Source organism: Epinephelus moara, chromosome 20, assembly GCF_006386435.1.
Source record: "Epinephelus moara isolate mb chromosome 20, YSFRI_EMoa_1.0, whole genome shotgun sequence".
Taxonomy (NCBI): domain Eukaryota; kingdom Metazoa; phylum Chordata; class Actinopteri; order Perciformes; family Serranidae; genus Epinephelus; species Epinephelus moara.
In genome coordinates, this window is record NC_065525.1 from 19,937,449 (window position 1) to 19,961,710 (window position 24,262).

Here is a 24,262-nt window from a genome sequence, read left to right on the forward strand (position 1 = left end):
TCAACGTGCTGCGGACACCCGGAAGCGTAGCAAGATGAAACATGTTTGGCTGAAGTTAGTGGTGTTTGTGACCAAGTAGAGTAAAATTTAACTACATATTCTCCATACCAAGTAACGCTGTTTAGTCTATCACGCCTTGAAGATGAGTGAGAGTGAAAAGGAAAAGGTAAGGCAACAGCAGTTAGCTACGTAGCATCTTTAGCTTAGCAGATTTCATTAGAAAAGCATGAACTCGTAGCATTTCTGTCATTCTGAGCCCCTGTCACCTACTTTTCTCTTTAACCCAGGACCCTGCAGCATTGAAGGAGGAGGGGAACTCGCTTTTCAAGGCAGGAGACATACAGGGAGCTATCTGCTGTTACACCAAAGCATTAAAGCTGAGTGACAACCAAGAAGAGAGTGCTGTGCTTTATCGCAACCGCTCTGCATGCTACCTGAAACAGGAGGAGTACAGCAAAGCAGAGGCTGATGCCTCTAAAGGTGGGATATAGCACAGTCTAGGTTATTGTAGGGTTTATACATCACTGAGCCCAAAGACACGTTGTAATCTTAGTTTAAATTAAGGGGCATTTAACCTAAATACACAATGAAGCTTACTTTTACCTGGATTGCAATCTGTCCATATATTTACTGGTTTGGATCTATAGAGTGTAACTTACACCTTACCAGGATCCTGAATGACATGCGATTAGGGATGCTGTAAGTGTTACATTTAAAATGCTCAGCAGCAGCTATTTTCCATTGACAGAGACACTCATGCTGATCTATAGACCCTTGGGTTAATAATTTAACTGAGAAACCCTTTCAACACACATACACCCACCAACTGTCTTATCTTAAAGGAAATAAATTATTTGCAGCTGAGGTAAAAGCAAAAACTATTTAGTGTATTGAAACATGAACTGTCACTCTGACTGGATTAAAGGAATACTTCACCCACAAAATAACCACTTATATATCAATTATTAATGCTTTGTTACATTGAATTTGTGAAGACATTTTTTTTCTAGCGTGCACCTGGTAAATGAAGGATCCAATAATGGCAAACATTACTTAATTGTAGTCAAGGGGAACCAGGTTTAACAACAGCAAAACTAGCCAAAATCAAAACATCTAATACAACATATAAACCCAGTTTCATGTATGCAGTCGCATGCTCAGTGCTTCCAAAGCAAATGCATTGCCTTGTCTTCAGCCCTTTCTGAAAGGGACGAAAAGTGAAGGCACAGACAAGTTTCACTTTCAGTCCCAGTCAGAAAGGGCTGAAGACAAGGCAATGCAATGTGTTTTGGAAGAACTGAGCATGCGACTGGATAAATGACACTTGGATGATGCTGCGTGAGTTGTGTTAGAGTTTGTGAACAGATGTTTTGATAAAGTTTTGGTGTTGTTAAAAGTTTAATTAACTCACCAACAATGTATGCATGGCATGCAAGAAAAATGTTGTCTTGGTTTCAAGGTAACACAGCGCGACTAACTATTATATAAATGGTCATTCTGTGGGTGAAAACTTCCTTAAAGAGTTATGGATGTGTGTGCACAGTTATATTAAATGCCATGTCTGTCACTCTTCAGCTCTCGATACAGACCCAGGTGATGTTAAAGCCAGGTTCCGGAGAGCTCAGGCTTACCAGAAACTCGGTCGGCTTGATCAGGCGTTTCTGGATACTCAGCGATGTGCACAGCTGGAACCCAAAAACAAAGCCTTCCAGGATCTGCTTAGACAACTGGGAGCACAGATCCAACACAAGGTGATGTGTTTTTGTTTTGTTATTTTTTTGAATAAAGTAAATGAAAGGTCATGGAGGTTTGTCTTGTATTTTAAACAGTGCCCTGAAAAAACTCTTGCTAATTAACATCTTCTCTCTTAACCGCGTAGTCGGCGCAACTAAACTCCACAGATGCTCGTGTGCAGCAGATGTTCTCCCTTCTCTTAGATGCATCTGCAAAAGACTCAGATCGACAAAAAGTAAGGGTCACTCAAAAGGCAGGAACATATCAAACTGCTGGAATCTGTTCTTTTATTATGTGTTTGATTTGTGTTCATTGTATCTTGATCTATCTGCAAAATTGTAATACACCAAAATTATATGATCCATTATTTAATTTCAGGCTGCTCAGAATCTAGTGGTGTTATCTCGAGAGGACGCAGGAGCTGAGCAGATCTTCCGTAACGATGGAGTGAAGCTGATTCAGAAACTTCTTCAGTCAAAGCAGGAGGATGTTGTCCTCTCTGCCCTGAGGACCCTGGTAGGGTTGTGCACAGGACACCAGTCTAGAGTAAGTGTGACATTCATTACACCATCTTTAAAATCCCTTTTCTCACTGATATGCAAACTTGTATTCTCTTTTTTGGGAAAACCATAGGTAAAACAGTAAGTGCATCCATAGTGATGGCCTTTGTATTTGTATTTTAATTTCTATGCATTTCAGTTTCCATTTATTGTTAAGTCTGCTGTAGCACACTTCATCAACAGCCATGTCTGTCAGAGGCGTCATTCACCCTGCTCGTAAAACTTGCAAATCGCTTTGTTGCTTTTTATTGCTAAAATCCACTGTCCTGTTCCCAGACTATGGCTATCGTGAATGAGTTGGGGATGGAGCAGCTGTGTGCCGTAATGGGATCAGGAGCCTCCGCTGTGTCTCTGGCTGCCTGCCACCTACTGCAAGTGATGTTTGAGGCTCTGACGGAGGGCATGAAAAAAGAGATCAGAGGGAAAGATGAAGCCATACTTCCTGGTGAGTCTGGACTCTTGATCATGTTTGTGTTTGGACTTGGCCACACATGAAAGTTAACCTTAAAAAAAATGCCTTTTTTGTGTGTATCAGCTCTCTGTCCTTTGTTTTGAATGACAATTGACTTTCTGAATCTATCACAGAACCTTCCAAGGAGCTACGCTCAATGTTACGCCACCTCTTGGAAATGATGCAAGCATCTAATGTGTCGGGGCCGGGCAGAGACAGTGCCATCAACCTCCTGGTCAAACAAGTTCCCCGCAAGTCCTTCAAAAACCCAGATAACTCCCTCACGTTATGGGTGATAGACCAGGGTATGAAACACACCTGCACATAATGTTCTCACATTTTTATGCTGTGATTGATATAAAACAGACATAGACCTGCTGCCAAACACACCCAGTTCAGTTTTTAGTACAGTTGCACTACTATGGAAAGGAGAAGGAAGTGTTCATTCTAGGCCTCAGCTATTTCTAGCCCATTTCAGACATTCTGGCACCAGTTTTATTTGTTGTTTGCTCCAGCCAGATTAATGAATGATTAATGCTCTCCTGTAGGCCTGAAGAAAATCCTTGAGGTAGCCGGGACAGTCCCTGAGCTTTTACAGGGACCACCTCTCACAGACAACTCCCACATGAGCTGCTCTGTCCTGCTTAGCAAACTCTACGACGACCTAAAGAGCGACAAAGAGAGGGACAACTTCATCAAGCTGTGTGAAGAATATGTACAGTGAGTTTCTGTTACATGAGCATTTTCACACTGCAATAACTTAAGTACACAAAAAAAAAATCCTTATCACAGGCCATAAGATGAAGAATGGTGTTCTTTTACAAACTTTTTTATCTGACGTTTTTCTGATTAGGCAACATTTTAACCGACAAGGCCTAGATAGCAAGCTACGAGCCATCCAGACAGTATCAGTGCTCCTCCAAGGACCAAGCGACGTGGGTAACAGAACTCTGGAGATGTCAGGGATGATGGATGCGGTGATCTCTCTGTGTGCCTCCGAAGATGTAATTCACCAGCAGGTAGCGGTGGAGACTCTCATCCATGCTGCAGGCAAGGCCAAGAGAGCCTCCTTCATCACGGCCAACGGCGTCGCTCTCCTGAAGGATCTCTACAAGAAGAGCGAGAATGACAGGATACGTGTGAGAGCCCTGGTGGTGAGTGCTGCAGCGAAGCACGTATATTTATCTCAGACAGGTGGAGGAGTGAACATCTATAAATAAAGATAAATGAACTATGGTTTCTGATGATAATTATACAGGGTCTGTGCAAGCTTGGATCAGCAGGAGGGACAGACTTCAGCATGAAGCAGTTTGCCGAGGGATCCACGCTAAAGCTTGCCAAGCAGTGCAGGAAGTATGTTTGCCCGTATTAAATCTTTGGCATGAGGTAGATTAAGAGAAATGTGTCATGCCTGATCCACATTGTTGCATAACCAGATTGGTTCCTTGGATTCAAAATAAGAAGCAAGCTGTTTCTCTTTCTCTTTTAGGTGGCTGTGTAATGAGTCTCTGCCGGCAACCTCCCGCCGGTGGTCTGTGGAGGGCCTCGCCTACCTCACTTTTGATGCTGATGTGAAGGAGGACTTAGTGGAAGACAAGAACGCTCTCCTCGCCATGTTTGAGCTGGCAAAGGTTTGACTGATGTTTGTAATTAGAGGTTTTAATACTTGTGACAAGGGGACACTACAGAGCAATCATGAAGCCAGATTCCTCCCAGAAGAGCATCTCAGTGGTTTTGATGTTTGCTTTTGTGTAGTATTTGAAACCACGACACAAACACTTTTATGGTTTTGACAGTGTTGTTTTACTTTGTGTTTCCTGCAGTCTGAGGATAAAACAGTGCTCTTTGCTGTGGGCTCCACCTTAGTAAATTGCACCAACAGCTATGATGTGGAGAAGCCAGACCCTCAGATGGTAGAGCTGGCCAAGTATGCAAAGCAGCATGTGCCCGAGGAGCATCCCAAGGTACTATTTTAATTTTTGTGTATTCATGCTGAGCAGTATTTGCTGCATACTAGGCTTGGATGGCATCCATTTTTTCATACCCTCATACCTTCCTAAAACATTTCACCGGGGTAGACACTTTGACTCCCTGTGTAAAACTAAAAAAAAAAGTTAAAGCATAGTTTTCTACATGCCACAAACTTAAGAAAGGAAATATTCTTACACCTATTTTTCTTACTAAACAGAAAATACAGCTGTACACTTCCTAAATTCAAGTTTCTTTCTTTTACCGAACTAAGACTCATTTAATTCACAGTCAGATCTGAAAATATGCAGACTTTACATGCTGTTTCTCCCCACTGTCTCTTTCTGCCGTTGCTGTTTTTATTAGTCCGGTAATGTTATCGGCACCACTCATAGTTGCAGCCATTCTCAGCTGAGACTGACCTCTGGTGGCGCATGTTGTGCACTACATCATCTCTGTACAGCATCTCCTTGTCAGTTTAATAGAAAGAGCAGTCCCTGTATTTGTTTCGGTGTTAAAAATCATACCTTCAGGATTTTTAAATACCCTGGTAATACCTTGATACCGCCCAAGTCTACTGCACACAACATTACTTCAGTACTGAACAGAGACTTTACTACTTTTACATGCATTTTTTTTTTTCTTTAGAGATTGTTTGACATGAACTTGTCTGTCTTGTCATGTGTCAGGATGCACAGTCCTACGTGGAGAAACGTCTTGTGAAGCTGCTGGAGGCTGGTGTGGTGTCTGCGTTGGTGTGTATGGTCAAACAGGAGAGTCCTGCCCTCACCGAGGCTTGCAGAGAATGTATCGCCAGGTAGGACAACAGCAGTGAGTCTTTTTCACTCAGCGTTCTCTCTGTAGATTCTGTGTTAATTGCATTCCTCATGGCAGGGTCTTCTTGGCTTTGGTGGAACGTCAGGAAGACAGAGGCACGGTGGTGGCACAGGGTGGAGGAAAGGTAGAGCACCCTGATAACTATACTTATTTTAGCCTGTACACCATTTAGCCTAAGCACTTTGCTTTAATAGCTTAAATGATTCATGATGACTGTTTTCCTCCGCAGGCTCTGATCCCACTGGCATCTGACAACACAGACATGGGTAAAATCAAAGCAGCACAAGCCCTCGCAAAAATCGCCATCACATCAAACCCAGAGATTGCCTTCCCAGGAGAAAGGGTGAGATTTGCATGCTGGTAAAAGCCGCTTCGGTTTAAAAAGAAAAGTGCTTTTCCTGTTTAACCTTGTCTCACTTTTTGTTGTCAGATCTATGAGATGGTGCGCCCCCTTGTCAGTCTTCTGAGTCTTGAATGCACCCTGCTGCAGAACTTCGAGGCACTCATGGCTCTTACCAACCTGGCCGGCATCAGTGATAGACTAAGGTTGGCCACTAGGGGGAGTCTCTCCTAAGAATACATGTACAGTGCTGTTTTTAGGACTTTGAGGATGCAAGTATTTTAAGTCTGAATGATGACCTCAAAAGCATGTTAATAGTTTGACAGTGTTAATACTGTTTTTTTTAACATAGCTGAGGTCATGTCCTGTCAGTGTGCAGGCATTTAAACCTTTTAAGATGTACAACAATGCCTTCCTGATTTTGTCTTTATTGATCGTAGATTTTATCAGGTCAAAGCTTCACACTTGAATGTTTTTGCTTACTAGTCTACAGTTTTCCTTTCATGATTTATCTTTCATCGTGACATTCCAGTTTTGTATCTGTGTTCAGAGTATCTGAAGTGTGTTGTCTTACAGACAAAAGATCATAAAAGAGAAGGCAGTCCCAAAAATTGAAGGCTACATGTTTGAGGAGCACGACCTGGTCCGAGCTTCTGCCACAGAGTGCATGTGTAATCTGGTTTTAAGCACAGAGGTACGGCACATATTAATAAATGACTGTATGGCACAAATACTATGAAAAGTAGACGTAAACATGTGTGTTTGGTGTGTCCTCAGGTGCAGAAGCTGTACCTGGCCACAGGAAACGATCGCCTGAAGCTGCTTGTGCTCTACAGTGGAGAGGAGGACGAGAGGCTGCGGAGAGCTGCTGCAGGAACTCTGGCCATGCTGACCGCTGAGCAGCCTGAGCTCTGCGCCCGCATACCTGGAACAGTAAGCAGACCACTGCAGCAGCTCGCTGTCCCCACACATTCATCAACTCTGTGGCACACTAAAATAATTTTTTATTCGTTTTAGCTCACATTACTTCTTGTTGTCCTCTTTTCTCAGACGACCCACTGGCTAGAGATCATACAGTCGCTATTGCTCTGTGACATACCCGACCTGCGCCACCGTGGAGTGGTCATAGTGCGGAACATGATGGAGGCAGAGAAGAGTCTGGCCGAGACGCTCATGGAGAGCGAGGCTCTGGAGATTCTTTCTGTCTTGGCGAAGGGAGGAGAGGGCACGCCGGAGCCTGTTTCTAAGATAGCTCAGAGCTGTCTGGACAAGGCGGTGGAGTACAGCATCATCATGAGCAGGGAAGGGAGGGAGAAGGGCAAAGGAACTGAACCCTGAAAAGACAGCTGCAGCGTGTGGATTTGCCCTCTGGCAATGTTAAAGTGCTTTGAGTATTAAGTGGGACCAGTGAAGTCATTTCACTCTTGCAGGAAAATCAGTTTTGGTCTGGATGGGTATGAGCTGGTCCTGACATGCTTGTGTCTTAACCAAAAACTGTGAGAAGCAATAAATAAATGAATGAAGAAAAGTAGTAAATGAAAACCAGTGGATCCTCACAGAAGTGGTTTGCTGTTTCACATTGCTTTTCCACTGGTTGTATTTATCTCAATTATACGGTATCTCCCTCTACTGAAAGTGTTTGTTTGACTTGGAGACCAGTAAGGCTACTTTACACAAGTATTGCTATTTCCTCATATTTGCAAATATTTTGTTTCGTATTCATTGTTTATTCCCCAAAATACAGTCTTTATTTTTCATTTTGTACACTACTCTACTCAGTGTGAATTCTAATTCAGCAGCTTTCAGCGTGCTCACACATTTTCTGCAGGTAACTCATTTTCTAGTAATTGTTTTTATAAAATTTTACCATTTCATACACATAATTGTGTGCTTTTTGTTTTTAATGTCAATTATCATCACTCCACTACATTTCCAGTGTCTTACTTGTATGGTTTGTCATGTTTTGACTAAACACATGGAAAATAAATAAAACCTCAGACTTTCCCTGAATTATATTGTCACGTCCGAGTTCACCCGTCTTCACTGTCAAGTCATTTTGTAACAATACTATAGTTCTCCGGTTATTTATTTGTGCATACGATAAAATAAAACAAAGAGAGAAAATTAAAAAGACAGCTGTAGACTTGTATTGCCAATTTACAACCAGACATATTTTAAAAATATTTTAATTTAACTTTAACTTTAATTAAATAATAATAAATTTTATTTTAATAATACATCTTTTTTTTAAATAGAGAAAATATTCAAAAGAACTAAAACTAAATTGAAAAAAAAACCCATGGAAGAAAGAAATAAAAGAATTTACAACAGGACAAATATTTTTAAAATAATATTTTTAATTCATTTTAATTAAATACTAATAATTTTATTATTTCTTTTAAATAGAGAAAATATTCCAAAGAAGTCAAACTAAATTAAAAAACACCATGGAGGAAAAAATAAAATATAATTCCCCAAAAAGAAATATCAGAAAGCAAAAAAAAAAAAATTAAAACAAAAACAAGATTCACAGTTTTATATATATATATATATATATATATATATATATGTATATTCATGTATCATAACTCATTTGCGTGGTACTTAAAATCTTTTTTGAAAATCAGAAATGAGGAATGACTGCGCGATACTGCAGCGCATGCGCAGTACACCCCGGTGCTCCATACACCAGTGTTCAAACTGTGCGAACAACTGCGTCGCCCGGTTCAGCAGCGTAAACAGAGGTTCAGCGTTTCCAATGCGGTGGTTCGGATTTGGCTTCAACGCTTTTGGACAGATATTCGTCCCCGATAAATTAATTAAAGGAGAGTGCAGCGACCCTGTAAAGGAGGTTAAAGTGAGTAGTCCAACAGAGCTTAACGGTCAGGTGGACAGAAGTGGAGGCTGCTTTGATACTGATTTTCAAATTAGAGCAAGTTGGAGTCGAAGAGCATCTGTGTATTTGGATGGTGAGTCTGTCCAAGATAAAAGAGCTCTGGTTGAACACTCTTATCAGAAATAGAAAGCGTCTTTCATGCCACACTCATGACATAAATATTAACTGGTGTATTCATAATGTTCTCTCTCTGTGTCTGTCTGTCTGTCTGTCTGTAGGTGACAGCTGTGTGTGCCTGGCAGGTTTCGTCTCCACTGAGTCATGTGGCACTTCTCTGAAAGAGAGCCGGGGCTGTAAGGATGCCATCATCAGTGAGTCCTACCTGACCCTCGCTTTCTCAGACAGAGTTGAATCCTGGGATCTGCAGAAGGAAGAGAAGACTCTAACATGGAGCATGGAAATAAAAACACACTCAGACAGCTCAGGTAATGTATAACCTAATACAGCGGTGGAGGATAATTAAGTACATTTACTTAAGTACAGTTTTGAGGTACTTGTACTTTACCTGAGTATTTCCATTTGTTGCTACTTTATATTTCTACGTCACTACATCACAGAGGGAAATATTGTACTTTTTACTGCACTACATACACCGATCAGCCGAAACATCAAAACCACTGTCAGGTGAAGTGAATAACATTGATCATTTTGTTACAATGCAATGTTCTGCTGGGAAACCTTTGGTCCTGGCATTCATATGGATGCCTCTTGACACACTCTACCTGCCCAAACACAGTTGCAGATCAAGTAGCCCGCCTCATGGCTACAGCACTGTAGATGGCAGACTACTCAAGAATGGCTCAAGGAACATAACAAAGAGCTCTAGGCGTTCACCTGGCCTCCAAATTCCCCAGATCCCAGTCTCATTGAGCATCTGTGGGACCTGTCAGTACCTCACTTCACAACCCACAAAACGTAGAGGATCTGCCGCCAGTGCCCTGGTGCCAGACTCCACAAGACACTCCTCAGAGGTCTGTGTCCATGCCTCAGCAGGTCAGAGCCAAGTTTGATCCAAGGAGGCCCCAACAGGGTTTGGGGGTGCGGTGCTTGGTCTTAAACTGTGTTTAGGTGGGTGGAGTGCATCAAGTGGCATCCATGAATGCCAGGACTAAACGTTTCCCAACAGAACATTGCATTGTGACAAGATGATCAATGTTATTCACTTCACCTGGTTTTGGCTAATCAGTACATACTCCACTACACCACAGGGGGGGGATATTGTACTTGCAACTGCATTAGCCTACATATATTTTACAGCTATAGTTTCTCTGAATCATTATGTATTGTTATAGACTAAAAGCCGACATCCCTTGGACAGACCCTGAAGTCACACCTATAGAAAGCTCCATAATTAAACACTCTGAAAGGGGTCATTTTGCATTGTGAGGTATTTTACTTTTGCTACTTTTAGTACATTTTGCAGGTAATACTTGAGTACTCAAGTAGAATTTTTAACGCAGGCTTTTACTTGTAGCAGAGTACTTTTACAGTGTGCTATCAGTACTCTTACTTGAGAACCAAATCTGAGTACTTCAAGTACTTCCACTACTATCCTAACTTCTTTGACAGCTTCTAGAAGTCGAATGTGTTAATTGTATAAACAGTACTCTTCTTGCTGCCTTCCAGGACCCCCTGTGAATCTCCCATTGGTCCCTGGTGGTTACATAGCCACAACACCGCCCCTCTACCGCTCCTTATCACCACACCTGAGAGCCAAGAGTCTGGCACTGAGTGCAGAGCATGCCATCCTTCTCAGTGCCTCTGGAGCTGTGTACACCTGGGGACTGGGCAGGTAGACCTCACACATCTGTCTTTACTGGAAATCAGAGAAGTAACACCCACATGCAAATCTTGATCTTTTGTGTGTGCATGTGTTTATTTGTCAGCCATGGTCAGTTAGGGCACGGAGGCCTCACCCCTGAGGACGAGCCCAGGGCAGTAGAGGCACTCTGGGGGATGCCCATGAGCTGTATCGCTACAGGAAGCTGGCACTCTGTCTGTATTAGTGGTAAGTGTCACACAAGGTGTTGGCAGTAGAAAGAGTTGTACTCTCAATGTGAGGATTAAATGACCTTTTGCTTCAGATGGGGGTGACCTTTACGTGTGGGGCTGGAATGAAAGTGGGCAGCTTGGACTTCCATCACGAGGTCTGAGGAAGGCAGCAGAGCAGCAGAGTAGCCAACAAGCAGGTAAATCTGTTTCCCTATAACACTTCACCTTAAAACACAATCAAAGTCAGTTCTTTTTACCCACCGTGCTATCTATCGATCCAGATACTTTATTGTACTTAGCTGCATTGTTTTTTTATGGCATGTATGATTGTTACAATATTCCCACTCTTAAGTATCAGCATTTCCACAGTATTTATAAAGGATGCTTGCCAAGTGATTAACTCTGAACATCAGAGATACTGTGGATTCACTCTCTTTATATCTTTTTCAAATGTGTGTTTGGCACTTGAAGCACCATAAACTCATTGCCGTCAAGCTCCATTGTACCTCAAAAAACAAATTTAAAAACTACTTAAATGTACAGACATAACTTGGAGTAAAGCATTATATCGTCATGAATGAACCACCCCCTTGAACTGTTATATAATTTCATACATGTTGCCAAGTATGCTGCTCATGGTAGCCACTTAAAGTAATGACTTGAGTTGTAATAAGTACTACAACATTAACTGTGCTGAACAGGAGAACCACGCCAAGATGCCTGCACATCTCTCGCTGAAGAGCAGCAGGAGGGAGAGAAACATGAGGAGGTATTCATATCGATCCAGGCATTCCCGGCTCTGCTGGATATCACTCCATCATGTGAAATCAAGACGGTCAGCTGTGGCTGCAGACACACAGCTGCAGTAACAAGTAAGAAACCACATCTGACAATAGCTGTGTATTGATCATTGTTATTGAATGGGTGCACATTTTCTTGGCAAACCTATGTCATTGTCTTTATCTTATATTTTCTAATTCCAGCCACAGGTGACCTCTACACGTGGGGCTGGGGTAAGTTTGAATTCGGAGCCAATAAGACCCAAACAGGGTGTCATTGGCTGTGTTGCAAATGTGTTAAATCTGTGTAGCATGTTCCCAGTATCAGTTTAATTAATCAGTACGCTTAGAGCAAAACCTAGTTATATGTTGAACTCACCCTGTCCTTTTTTTCCCCATCATTTCAGGGGAGTACGGCCAACTTGGACACCAGAATTTAATCAGTTCGGATGAGCCCCAGCGTGTGGAGTTCTTCAGGGAGCAGCAGATGTGTGTGGAGGATGTAGTGTGCGGGGCATGGAATACTTTTGCTGCTGTCACCAAGGAGGAAGTAGCTTGACATAAAGATACTTTGGAATCCCCTTGAGAGACGTGGACACTGAACTCTGGACAATGTACAAGGAAGTGTAAATATTCACAACAAAAAGACTTTAAATTAAATATATTTTGTAACATACAAGTTCTTCTCATTTGTCTTTATAAAAAAACAAGAAAATTTGTAAATGTATAGTTGTTGGAAATAATTTTAATTTTCTGTATAGTAATAAAAAAATTACAGGTTTTATATTTCACAAACGTTGCATAAAATAGTTAAGGCAGTAAAATCCACAGCTTATATTAATTTAAGGCAAATGTCTAAAATAGTTCTAACTGAAAATTAAACACCATGTGAGAGTTATAGGTTGGTGCATTTCCACAGTCCGTTAGATGTCTTCACAGCACAATCTTGAAAGAACTGCAGACAAATCAAAATATAACAGGCGGTTAAGAGTGAACAAAACTCTGTGAAGTGTCAGCGACAACAGCGGTTAGTTTTTCACTCACCTGACAAAATCCGGCGACCTTGAAATGACGTGCTGAAACTCCGAGAGGTTCACGGTTCCATCCTTGTCGATGTCTGACTCTTCAAGAATCTGAAGAACATACAAAGGAAACAACTATTGAGCCCACTTACACATCCTTGTACCACTCTATTTTAACCATCTAGTGTGCCTCTCACATCTTCAAAGAGGAGAAGCCTCAGCGAACTTACATTGCTGATGAGCTGTCTCATTTCATCAGGGTTTAGTCTTGTGTCATCTGTCTCACCGGTCAGGCAGTTTACCAGCTTCTCCAGATCACCACTATCAAGAGTTCCGTCATCGTCAAAGTCTGAAAGTATCAACATGCTTATTACAGACTGATAGCCCACATGTATCAATAATAACCAGCTCGCTTTTATTTTTTTAATCAATTTCTTTACCAAAAATACGGAATGCATAGTGAGATTTGATTTCCAGAGTAGCAGAGTCGCTGAAGGCACTCAAGAGATCCAGAAAGTCCTCGAATGTGAGGCTTCCATCTTTGTGTTCAGATGTGGAGAATACATGGCAGATTCTTTTCCTGAAAGGGTTGGACTGTGACAGGAACAAGTACAAGGGTCAGCACAGATTATCAGCGCGTGAAGCACTTCCTCGAGAACATACAAAGTACAGGACAATCCTAGCCATGCTTTAAGAACTAAGTGCTCCACATAACCACATTTCCACTGCTTTACTATCAAACAGTTTCTCACCTTGAGCTCTGGCAGAGTGAGAATCCTCTCCATGGGCACTCTGGTGTTTGGGAGGTCTTTCTCATCTTTTGTGAGCAGTTCAGTGAATCTCTTGTGAGCGCTAAACACATACACACATACACACACACACACACACACACACACACACACACACACAAAGCTTAATCATGGATCACAATAAGCGGTGCTAGATTGATTACAGTGCTTTTGTAAACTGGTAACGTGTAATGTGATATGCAGCTGATCACTTACAGAAGAATTTCTTGTTTTGTCAAGAATGTCAGTTCCTACAAGTAAAAGTGAGCATTATTAAAATAAGTAGTCAAAGATTAAACGGGAACAATACAAATAAACAACACTAGAACACATTTATGAGTTTCATTTATTTTAAAACATCAATAGTCTGACTAACTGTAGTGATATTGGCAACATTAGCTTTTATAATGCTAATAAGCTTCATGACAAGTGGTAGTTCATTATAGCTGCCATTAGCGTTATGTTTAGTTTAACGTTGTAGGAAAGACAGACCGTAAATAAACCAAACTTTACTCCTAATGACAAGGCTGTACTAGTTTTATTTTACCTGAAAACATTAGCCTAAGATTGCTACGTCACGACGTGTTATTACGGTACGTAAAAACAACTGTTGTCAAAATTAGCCGCTCGGTTAACAGTAACACCCATTACGATACAAAATTTGCTTTTGAAGACATTATGGGCACTTACTTGATATTCCGAGAGCAAGTCCTTCCCAAGTTGACTTGCCGTGGTGCCCATTTTCAAAACTTCGACTCGAAAGTATACTTTTGTTGTTGTAAAAAGTTATACACCGAACTATTAGTCAACAACTCGGTTTTACATCACTTACTTCCGGTATCTGGCTGGATTTCCTGTGAGCTACGTAATGGTTTCCATAGTGACGTACTTGCAAACAGCTGCCATCATGACAAAAGGACGGCAACAGGTGACAGCTAGGACTAACCTGTGCAGTTAGGACTTTTTAATCCAATTTTGACAGTTTATATGTTAGTTGAATAAAATAAAAAAGCTTAAAAGTTAAAAAAAAAAAAAAAAAAAGCTCGTTACATACATTTTTATTTCCAATTGATGTGAAAATCTTAAACTTCTTTTAAAAATATTTTCGTGGCATGTTTGTTTCTTTGCTTTTATTTGAGAGTAACAGCTGATCAGACATCAGGGGTGTCAAACTCATTTTAATTCATAATCCACATACAGTCCAATATGATATCAAGTGGGCCAGACTGGTAAAACATTTGCAGAATATCCTATAAATAACAACACCTGTAAATGTTTCCCTTTCTTTCAGTGTAAGAAGTAAGAAGTACAAGTACTCTGAAAACGGTCATCCATTTACAAAACACATGATGAAGAGCCTGAGATTTCTTTAGAAAAATATGTCAGTTTTCCCAGATGCAGTCAGTCTGCTACTCACATGTGCATACATCTGTGTAGTGCTGGCATCACAAAACCAAACTAAAGTGGAAGCTATTGAGGAAGCAGTTTTATTCATCTCCCTGTCTTACAAACCATTCATAAATCAAAGGTTTTGGTAGTGCTTTAAAAATTGTGTTCCACAAGTACAGTTTTAAGATAAAAGTCTGAAGCAGATTGTTTTGCACTTTTGAACAGTGTTCACTATCTTTAAATATGACCACAATAAGTATTTACTGTTATTTCAGATAACCATATTCTGGTTCGGTGAAAAGCATTTGAAGCAGCATTTTACATGAAGTAGGATACTCACTGCTAAACTGTGCTCCTGAAACCTGGCGCCGCTAAGCCTTGACAAGTGCAATATAAGTCAACATTAGGTATGCAAAGTCATCCAGTGGGCTAGATTGGATCCTTTGGCCGGCCAGTTCTGGTCCACAGGACATATGTTTGAAGAACCTGGTGTAAGGGAATGACCCTGGATGGCAAAAGTGCCACCACCCCATCATTTAACTTGCCTACTATGCTTCAGTATACCAAAAAACGTTCTAGCAAAAGTAAAGATACTGCATTTAGAAAATGTATCTAAAAGTAAATCTTAGCTATAATTGGCCAATTAGTTGTAAAAAACAAAGGAAACCAAACCAAACCAAAAACAAACAAAAAAACACCAAAAAGTCTCAGAAGTAACCCATCGTAATGTTGATTTTAAAACTTTATTTTAACAGGGTTATTTTGTTTTGTTTTTGCAGAAGATCCAGTTAGTGTGTTATGTCTCTAAATAGAAATGATTTGTGCCTCTTAGCCTGTACTACATACAAAATGAAAATACATAAGGGAAGTTCCAGCCTTCTACCTTAAATTTACAGCAGGCCTACAACAGTAATTCTTTCTATATATGTTGTCTCATTTGTTTTCTTTGCAATGTCTTGATGCCATCCGGAGTTAATAATATATAAATTGCAAAATTAAAACAAATGTGTTTCTATTTTGCTAGATATTTTTTAATAGTATGTCATTTCCCTTAACAAATACAAAGTCAAACTCTAACAACTATTACAAACATCTTCATTTTATAATAGATCATGTTTTTGTTGTTATAACCATAACCAAACAAAATCAGGACTTTGATGCATGTTAATAAAATCTACCATTAAAAAGGCTTACTAGTATACAAACATATAAAAAAGATATGTGATCATATATCTACAAAGCCACAGCTTCTGGTAATGCATTAATTCACAGAGTATTTGCTAACTGATTTTTCTGAACAACACTGGATGAAGAAGAGGATCTTGACAGGATGATCAGGAGAAGTTTACTTCAGTCCTGGCTAAGCTCCTTGATTTGTCTCCCAGTCTGTTGTATCTGAAAAATATCAAATAATAATAATTTAAAAAAAATTCTTATTGCAAGAAATAGAATCATACAAAACTGAAAGAATTGTACCTATCATTTTTGTTCCCTCCTTGGTCTCAGCTGGAACACCGGTCCCGTACTCATTCACACCAGTGATTCTAAAGAAGTAAATTCCTCCCTCCTCCAGGTCAGACACCTTGTAGGACAGTCGACGACATTTGTCTGTGAGTCTCGTCCACCCCTTCCTGCTGAGGTCCCGTATATCTACAAGGTAGCTCTTGACAGGGCCTCCTCCCTCATTCTCAGGGATGTCCCAGGTAACGGTGGCAGAGCTCTTGGTCACATCTTTCACTCTGATCTGCGCTGGCGGACCAGGTGAATCCAAAACCCTCACACTCAGTGTCAAAGAGGCAGATCCAGCAATGTTTTGAAATTTGACAATGTATTTGCCAGAGTCATCACGAGTTGCCCCTTCCACTGTGATAGAGGTGACGGAGCTGCTGGTGTTGATCAGTCCTCTGATCCTCAGATCTACATCTGCTTTTTCCCATGTCACATTAGGAACAGGTTTGCCTGTGAAAGGCACAGTCAAAGTGAAGGAGCTGCCATCTTTAACAAGCAGGGTCTTCCTCATATCTGGGCTAATATCAAACCTGGGCTCCTCCTCTCTATCCACGGCCACTTCAGGATCTGTCTCAGGACTTGGCTCGCTGATGCCAATCTTGTTTATGGATCTGACAGTAAAAACATATGCCGTCCCTGATGTGAGGCCAGTTACTGTAAACTCTGTTCTGTCTGTGTTATGAACACCAACAGTCCACTCTTCTTCTGCTGGTGTTTTGTATTCAACCTTGTATCCTGTAACTGCTGCTCCACCATCAAACAGCGGCTTGTTCCATGACAGTGTGATGGCGGTCCTGGATGAATCGATGACGGTTGGTTTTGCAGGAGGGGAAGGGAGAAACTTTGGATCCTCAGCCAGAGTGAGTGGGCAGGGGAGACTGGGTTCACTTAGCCCAGCAGCATTCTCAGCAAAGACTCTGAATTCATACTCACACCCCTCATGCAGCCCACTAGCTTTGAATCGTAGGTCATAGACAGGCTTCTTGTTAATACAAACCCATCGGACACCCAGCTTCTCCCTTCTCTCAATGATGTAACCACTGATTCGGCTACCACCATCAGAGGCAGGTCTCTTCCAGCAGATAGTCATGGCCTCGCTGGTTGCACTTGTGACCTCAACATCAGTCGGGGGGGATGGGATAGTAAAGGGATCGACGGCCTTGATGGGCTCACTTTCCAAAGTCTCACCTTCCCCATATTTGTTTACTGCCTTCACCCTAAACAGGTATTCGTTTCCTTTGAGTAGCTTGGTAATTTTGCAGGTAGTTGCCATCATGTCACCGTAAATAAGGGTCCAGGCTACACGGCTGGTTTCACACTTTTCAACAATGTAGTGCATGATCTCGGCACCGCCAGTCTCATGAGGGGGTCCCCATGACAGGGTGCATTTCTCTGCTGAGAGTCCAGACACTTCCAGAGGTCCAGCAGGTGGGCCTGGCCTGTCCAGGACCTTGCAGTTGATAGTCCTGGATGTCACACCCCCTGTACTCTGTAGGGTCAGAGTATACTGTCCAGAGTCTTTCCTAACACTTTCTCTGATAAGAAGAGAGGTATGCGTCTTTGTTGCAGTTACCTCAACCCTTCCCTTGCTTCCGATATTTCTACCATTCTTCAACCAAAACACTGTGGGGTTAGGGCGGCCAGAGATGTCAGCATCTATTCTTAGGAGGTCTCCTGCTTTGACAACCACCGCCTGTCTAAATTTGTCCTCCAAGATAATTTTGGGTGGCTCCACATCATGCTGCACTGTAACAGGTCCGGTGGTTTCAGAGGGCGCACTGAAGTTCTCGGCTGCATTCTTTGCAGTCACACGAAAATCATACTGTTCTCCCTCTGTGAGGCCAGTCACTTCCAAGAAGGTGTCCAGTAAGTTGGTGAAGTTGCACTTAAGCCAGCAACTCTCCGGCAGCTCTTTATGCTCAACAATGTACCCAGTTATTTTAGCCCCGCCATCATATTCTGGTTTGTCCCAGGACAGGGAAACTGAGCTGTTAGTTATATTGGTGACTGTGAGGTTGTGTGGGGGATCGCACTGGTCTCTTGCTGCCACAGGCTCAGATGCCTTACTGCATGGTCCAACACCGGCTATATTCTCAGCACAGACCCGAAACTCATATATCAGACCTTCTTCAACACTTGTTACCTTAAACTGGTTCTCAGTCACTGGGCTTCTGTTTAACTTTGTCCACAAAATACTGCTCTGATCTTTGCATTCAATATGATAACCAATGACAGGGCTGCCACCATCACTGTCTGGCTTGCTCCATGCAACCACCACGACGGACTTTGAGGCACTGACAACATGGACATTAGTTGGTGGACCAGGGGGCTTAAAGGGATACTGGGCAACGACATGCTCAGACTCAACAAACTGGCTTTTGCCGTAGCGATTTTCTGTAGCAATACGAAACTGATATTCAGTGCCCTGTGTCAGACGGGAAATCTTGATTGATGTCCTGGCAACTGTAGCTGACACATTCTGCCATATTGTGCTGCCTGTATCTCTCTTCTCAACAACGTAATTACTGATTTGACATCCGCCAGTGTAGTGAGGGGGCTGCCATGACAATGACATAAAGTCAGCACTCACTTCATCCACTCTGAGCTCACTTGGTGGTCCAGGTCTTTCAAATACATTAACAAAGATTTCAGCGGATGTGGTTCCAGATGAGTTGGTCAGGGTCACCTCATACATGCCAACATCTGATCTGGTTGCATCTTTGATAATGATCTGAGACGATGTGTCAGATGTGTGCACATTTACTCTGCTTGTCTCTTTCAGCAAGTTGCCATCTTTCTTCCAGGCTGCTGTTGGCGGTGGCACACCCTTGAATGGAATGTCGATCTTTAAATCATTTCCTGCCTTTACAGTGAATGTGTTGGACAGCAAATTAATAACGGGCTCAGCATTGGTGTCCTTTACTGTAACAGGTGCCAAAAGGGATTTTGGTTCACTTTTTCCCTTTTCATTCACAGCAGTAACTCTAAAGAAATACTCCTTTCCTTTTTCCAGCCCATTAATAGTCACTTCCGGTGCTTTACTCTGTGAACACAATGCCCACGTATCATCTCCCTTGGCCTGCATTTCTACCATATAACGAGTGATTTTGCTCCCTCCATCATGGCCAGGCTTCTCCCAAAAGAGTCTTGCACTATTGGAAGTAACATCACTGACTGTGATTTTGCCAGGAGGCAGAGGAGCCTCCGACACTTTAACAGGCTCAGAGATCTCTGCTGGCAGTCCAGTGCCAAACTCATTCACGGCAAGGACACGGAAATAATAAAAGCTCCCTTCCTGGAGATTGTCAATCTTGTATGAGTTTCTCACACAGTTGCTACAGACACTTGTGAATGCTTTTCTGGCCTCCTCTCGCTTTTCTACAATGTAGTGGGAAATCTTTGCTCCCCCGTCGATGAGAGGTGCCTCCCAGGAGATGGACACAGAGTCCCTCTTCACATCCTTTACCTCTAAGTTAGTTGGTGCGCTGGGAGAGTCCAACACTCTGACATTAATGAATGCTGATTTAGTGCCTCTGCAGTTCTCAGCAGTCAACACATACTTTCCTGTGTGACTTCTATTGACATTCTCGATCACTAACTCTGTGTGGGAGCTTGTTACTTCAATTTGAGCACGCTCACTGACAGCGCTGCCTTCCTTTGACCATTTAACCTCAGGCTCTGGCCTTCCTCTGATGGTGACAAGAAGACGTAACGTGGAGCAGGCCCGAACACTGACAATCTTCCTCAAGGTAGAGTCCAACTCGATCTCAGGTGCCTCCAGTTTTTCAGCAGCTACCACAGTCTCAGGTAGATCCACATGCTCTCCAACTCCAGCGACGTTCATCGCACGGATACGAAAATTGTACTTTGCATTTTCTCTCAGTCTCTTCACAGTGTAGCTTGTGTCCTCTACACCTGTGCTTGGTGTACATGCGGTCCACTCGTCTTCTGCTTCTTCTTTCATCTCAACTACAAATCCACTGATGCCTGCTCCTCCATCATAGATGGGCCTTGACCAGGTCAGAGACACAGTACTGCCAGAATAGTCTGTCACTTTGGGGTTGGTGGGGGGACCAGGTGGGTAAGTAGCTTCACATATTTTTATAAATTCACTTGGCTCACTGGGTGCACCCACACCACCAGCATTCTCTGCCATTACTCTAAACTGATAGTAATGTCCCTCAGTGAGCCCTGTGCATCGGAATCGCAAGTCATTTAGTCTTCTCTTGTTGCATTTGGTCCACCTGACACCCTCTTTGTCACATTTCTCCAGGATGTAGCCTTCAATCTCTGAGCCTCCATCACTCTCGGGTCTTTCCCATGATAGCACGACAGAGTCACTAGTCACAGCGCTGGCTGTAGGGGTTGAAGGTGCACTAGGTGTTTTAAAAGGGTTCTGTGCAATGAATGGGTCTGATTCCAGGAATTCACCAACACCAAATTTATTCACAGCAGCTATTCTGAATATATACTCTTTCCCCTGCACCAGTTTTGTCACTTTGTAGCTGACAGCTTCAACTTGAGACTCAACCCCTGTCCATGTAACACGGCTGGTCTCCCTTTTTTCAACGATGTAGTGAGTAACACTGGCACCGCCATCATTTAAAGGAGGGTTCCAGTGAAGATTACACTTCTCTGCACTGACAGCTTTCACCTTCAAAGGTCCGTCTGGAGGACCAGGTCGATCCAGGACCTTCACATTAGCTGAGACAGATGTAGTTCCACCAACGTTACTGAGGTTCAAGACAAAGCGTCCCCCATCCACTCGAGCACAGTCCCTGACGGTAAGAGTCGTATGAGTGAGGGTGTTTTTGATCTCCATTCTCGGCGTAGCTTTGTCAATTTCTTTTCCATCCTTCAGCCATATTATTGCAGGAAGGGGCTTCCCAGAGTAATCAGCATCAATAATGAATGTCTCGCCAGCCTGAACAATAGTAGCGCTCTTGAATTTAGGATCCATGAACGCTTTGGGTCCTTCAATAACATCCTGAGCGATGATGATTACGCTATCTGAGGGTGTGCTCCAGACGCCAGCACCGTTCTTAGCAGTTATTCTAAACTCGTAACCTTGACCTCCTGTCAGACCTGTGACTGTGAACTCAGTCTCAATAACATTGGTGAAGTTTGCCTTCATCCATCTGCCATCTGGGAGCTCCTTCTTTTCAACAACGTAGCCTGTAATTGTGCTTCCACCGTCATACTTGGGTTTAGCCCACTGAAGTGTGATGTTGTCTCTAGTGATGACAACAGCTTCAGGTTTACCAGGTGGATCACAGCGGTCTCGTGCCACGTAGCTTTCAGATATCTTGCTAGGTGGGCTGAGTCCTGCAATATTCTCAGCAATGACTCTGAATTCATACTCAATGCCTTCCTCCAGTCCACTTGCTTTGAAGCGAGCATCAGGTAGGACAAGTTTGTTCAGCTTGGTCCATAAAATGCTGTTCTTCTCTTTGCGCTCAAGGTGATAGCCAGTGATGGGGCTGCCTCCATCTTTAGCTGGAGGCTCCCATTCAACCACCATGCTGTACTTTGTCACTGAGGAAACGAAGGGGGTGCCAGGAGCTGTTGGCACACTGAAAGGATATTGTGCAACCACAATAGGAGAGGTGACTGCAGTACTCTTTCCATACCTATTTTCTGCAAACACTCTGAATTGATATTCATTTCCTGTCTTCAGTTTGGTGACTTTGATTGTGGTTCTTACTGTCGTTGCCGACACAGTCTGCCAGTCTGTACTTAAAACGTCCCGTTTCTCCACTACATAGTTGTCTAGCTGACAGCCTCCTGTGTATTCTGGCGCACCCCAGGAGATGGTAACATAGTCAGAACTGATCTCATCAATCTTCACAGGCCCTGTGGGTGGGTCGGGCTTTTCAAGAACAACCACAGTGATTTCTCCTGTATATTTTCCAGCGCTGTTGCTTGCCGTGATGGAGTATTGACCAGAGTGCTCCCTGGCAGCATGTCTGATATGAAGAACTGTTAATGGTGATGTATTTGCCACTTCTAACCTTGATGTCTCTTTGACTGGCTGAGCATCTTTTTTCCATTCAATCTTCGGTGCTGGGTGTCCAGTCACTGGGATCTCTACTTTCAGATCTTCCCCATTCTTGACAGTAAATGTGCCAAAAGTTATCTGGAGCTCTGGCTTAATAGCCTTTTCCTTATCTGTGACAGGGCCAGGCTGGACCCCAGGGTGGTGTTCTGCGCTCTCTGCAGTAGTAGCAGCCTGACCTGGTGTGAGGAAAAACAGCATCAAATAAGGAAAACATTAGATGGTATCACTGTGCAGACTGGTTATACAAAATTAGTCTATGCGACTTTTAAATGCATTTGAGTAAATGCATTCAACTGTTGAATGAATGTTAAAATATGGATAACTTATGTAATTTGTTTTTTGAAATTTTCAGAACTTCCAACTTTATCTTACATAGATAACACCATCAAGAAGTGAAGGTTAGATAATTTCCACAAGTATGTTTTTTGCATTTATCTGTGATTGTTAATTTAATCATAATTAAATTGAATTCTTAAGAAAAGTATGACTTTTTATTATCTAGACCACACAGTGATGGGATGAATGCATGACATACCTTGGACATTGGCTGTGAGGGGTGGCTGGGTATTGTTTGCTGTGAGCTCTGCGTGCGGTGTCACATTTATATTTAGAGTGTGAGATGTGTCTTCTGCTTTCTTCCCCGCCTACAAAAGAAAATAGTCTGTCAGAGAGTATAAAGATAAACACCAGCTTAAACAATCAGCGTGACGTGTTTCTTTTTTCCCTTTTTTAGTAAGACTGTTATGTTGTTTGGTGAAAAAAACATTTTAAAATTGCGATACATCTAAAATCTTTAGACATATTTTCAAAGCAGCATAAACAATCCATGTTTCCTTTATCAGTTTCTGTATAATAGACGATGTAGTGCTTGAGCTATTCTTTATTTTGTTAAGTTTATCTTCTAAACCCTCATCTCATGAAACTACACATAATCTCTCACAAATTATTTATTTGTTTATTTCTTAAATTTTATTTTATGTTCTTTTTTTCTTTACTATTTACATTTATATTGTCTGTTTTTCTCACCTTGTATACGTAGCCTATATGTGTTAGTATAAATGAGCTCTTTCTCTTTTCTATATGTCAAGAAGATCAACAACAGTTCAAGTGAAAAAAAAACACACACATTTTGCTATACATACTCAATCATAATAGAATTTTGACAAAACTTACTTTAGTAATCAAGCTAGCATGTAGGTTATCATAGTGAGTGTGATGTGTTGGTAACAGAAACTGTTGATGGAGTTAAAAATAACTAGAGGCATGGCGGACCAGGCTGCCATCTGCTCGACTGAACAGATACACCTCTATTATTATCTAACCCTTAAAGCTCTCATAATGTTTAAACCTTTTCACTTTAGAAAGAACCACAATAAAGACAAATCATTACTCAAAAAGTAGCTGCCAGATAGTTCAATAACTATCAAGATATGATATAAGATATACGATTGTTACAAGTATTATAGTTTCAAACACAACTGTACTTACTTCGTTGTTGCTGGCCTCCATTGTTCCTCTCACTTGTCCTTATTTATGTATAAGAAATGAGATGAAAATTCAAAATCCAGCTAGTTCAGGTAATCAGTAGCATCGACTGTGATGAGCCCCCAAACTGTGTGGCAGAGATTCACAACTCTGCCAATCACTGCCTGCTTTATCTCTAAAAGCATGCAGGGACTAAAATAACTATGTTGCCTGATTGGCCAGCTGCTCATTCTTTCAAAGTTAGCTGAGCCATCGTGGGTCAGCGAGGGAAAACTTAGACACTTGCTCAACAGTAAAATATTGCACACACACTCTTCCAGATATAAGGGGGATTACCATATTACTTTACAGTTTAGATATCATCTAAATAGCTTTGTGTACGTGTGTTCATTGGGGGTTGGTTGAGTTATCTGAGCACATTAGTGAGCAGCCTTCCTAAACAAATGCTCAGTCA

At 42.0% G+C, this 24,262-nt stretch overlaps 4 protein-coding genes across 4 annotated transcripts; 2 read left to right on the forward strand and 2 right to left on the reverse strand.

Moving 5' to 3' along the window:
* unc45a (unc-45 myosin chaperone A) lies at positions 1 to 7,900 on the forward strand. The gene is made up of 19 exons (XM_050073929.1): positions 1 to 166; positions 288 to 480; positions 1,576 to 1,751; positions 1,880 to 1,969; positions 2,113 to 2,280; positions 2,571 to 2,739; positions 2,880 to 3,050; positions 3,294 to 3,465; positions 3,599 to 3,899; positions 4,004 to 4,098; positions 4,235 to 4,376; positions 4,569 to 4,709; positions 5,403 to 5,530; positions 5,608 to 5,674; positions 5,780 to 5,893; positions 5,981 to 6,096; positions 6,467 to 6,584; positions 6,668 to 6,823; positions 6,941 to 7,900. The coding sequence occupies exons 1-19, from the start codon at positions 143 to 145 to the stop codon at positions 7,226 to 7,228; spliced, it is 2,829 nt and encodes a 942-aa protein (XP_049929886.1). The 5' UTR covers positions 1 to 142; the 3' UTR covers positions 7,229 to 7,900.
* A 595-nt stretch (positions 7,901 to 8,495) lies between these two features.
* On the forward strand, positions 8,496 to 12,246 carry LOC126408512 (RCC1 domain-containing protein 1-like). Its single transcript, XM_050074097.1, has 8 exons — positions 8,496 to 8,859; positions 9,005 to 9,211; positions 10,413 to 10,578; positions 10,673 to 10,794; positions 10,871 to 10,975; positions 11,480 to 11,650; positions 11,762 to 11,791; positions 11,965 to 12,246. Exons 1-8 carry the CDS (start codon positions 8,520 to 8,522, stop codon positions 12,114 to 12,116), a joined length of 1,293 nt encoding a protein of 430 aa, XP_049930054.1. The 5' UTR covers positions 8,496 to 8,519; the 3' UTR covers positions 12,117 to 12,246.
* A 36-nt stretch (positions 12,247 to 12,282) lies between these two features.
* Positions 12,283 to 14,228, reverse strand: LOC126408513 (calcium and integrin-binding protein 1-like). The gene is made up of 7 exons (XM_050074098.1): positions 14,058 to 14,228; positions 13,584 to 13,618; positions 13,332 to 13,431; positions 13,020 to 13,173; positions 12,810 to 12,928; positions 12,602 to 12,690; positions 12,283 to 12,512 (listed from the first exon to the last, which is right to left on the reverse strand). Exons 1-7 carry the CDS (start codon positions 14,106 to 14,108, stop codon positions 12,491 to 12,493), a joined length of 570 nt encoding a protein of 189 aa, XP_049930055.1. The 5' UTR covers positions 14,109 to 14,228; the 3' UTR covers positions 12,283 to 12,490.
* A 307-nt stretch (positions 14,229 to 14,535) lies between these two features.
* LOC126408517 (titin-like) lies at positions 14,536 to 23,949 on the reverse strand. Its single transcript, XM_050074106.1, has 4 exons — positions 23,812 to 23,949; positions 22,859 to 22,967; positions 16,233 to 22,499; positions 14,536 to 16,151 (listed from the first exon to the last, which is right to left on the reverse strand). The coding sequence occupies exons 1-4, from the start codon at positions 23,830 to 23,832 to the stop codon at positions 16,117 to 16,119; spliced, it is 6,432 nt and encodes a 2,143-aa protein (XP_049930063.1). The 5' UTR covers positions 23,833 to 23,949; the 3' UTR covers positions 14,536 to 16,116.
* Positions 23,950 to 24,262: the final 313 nt, after the last annotated feature.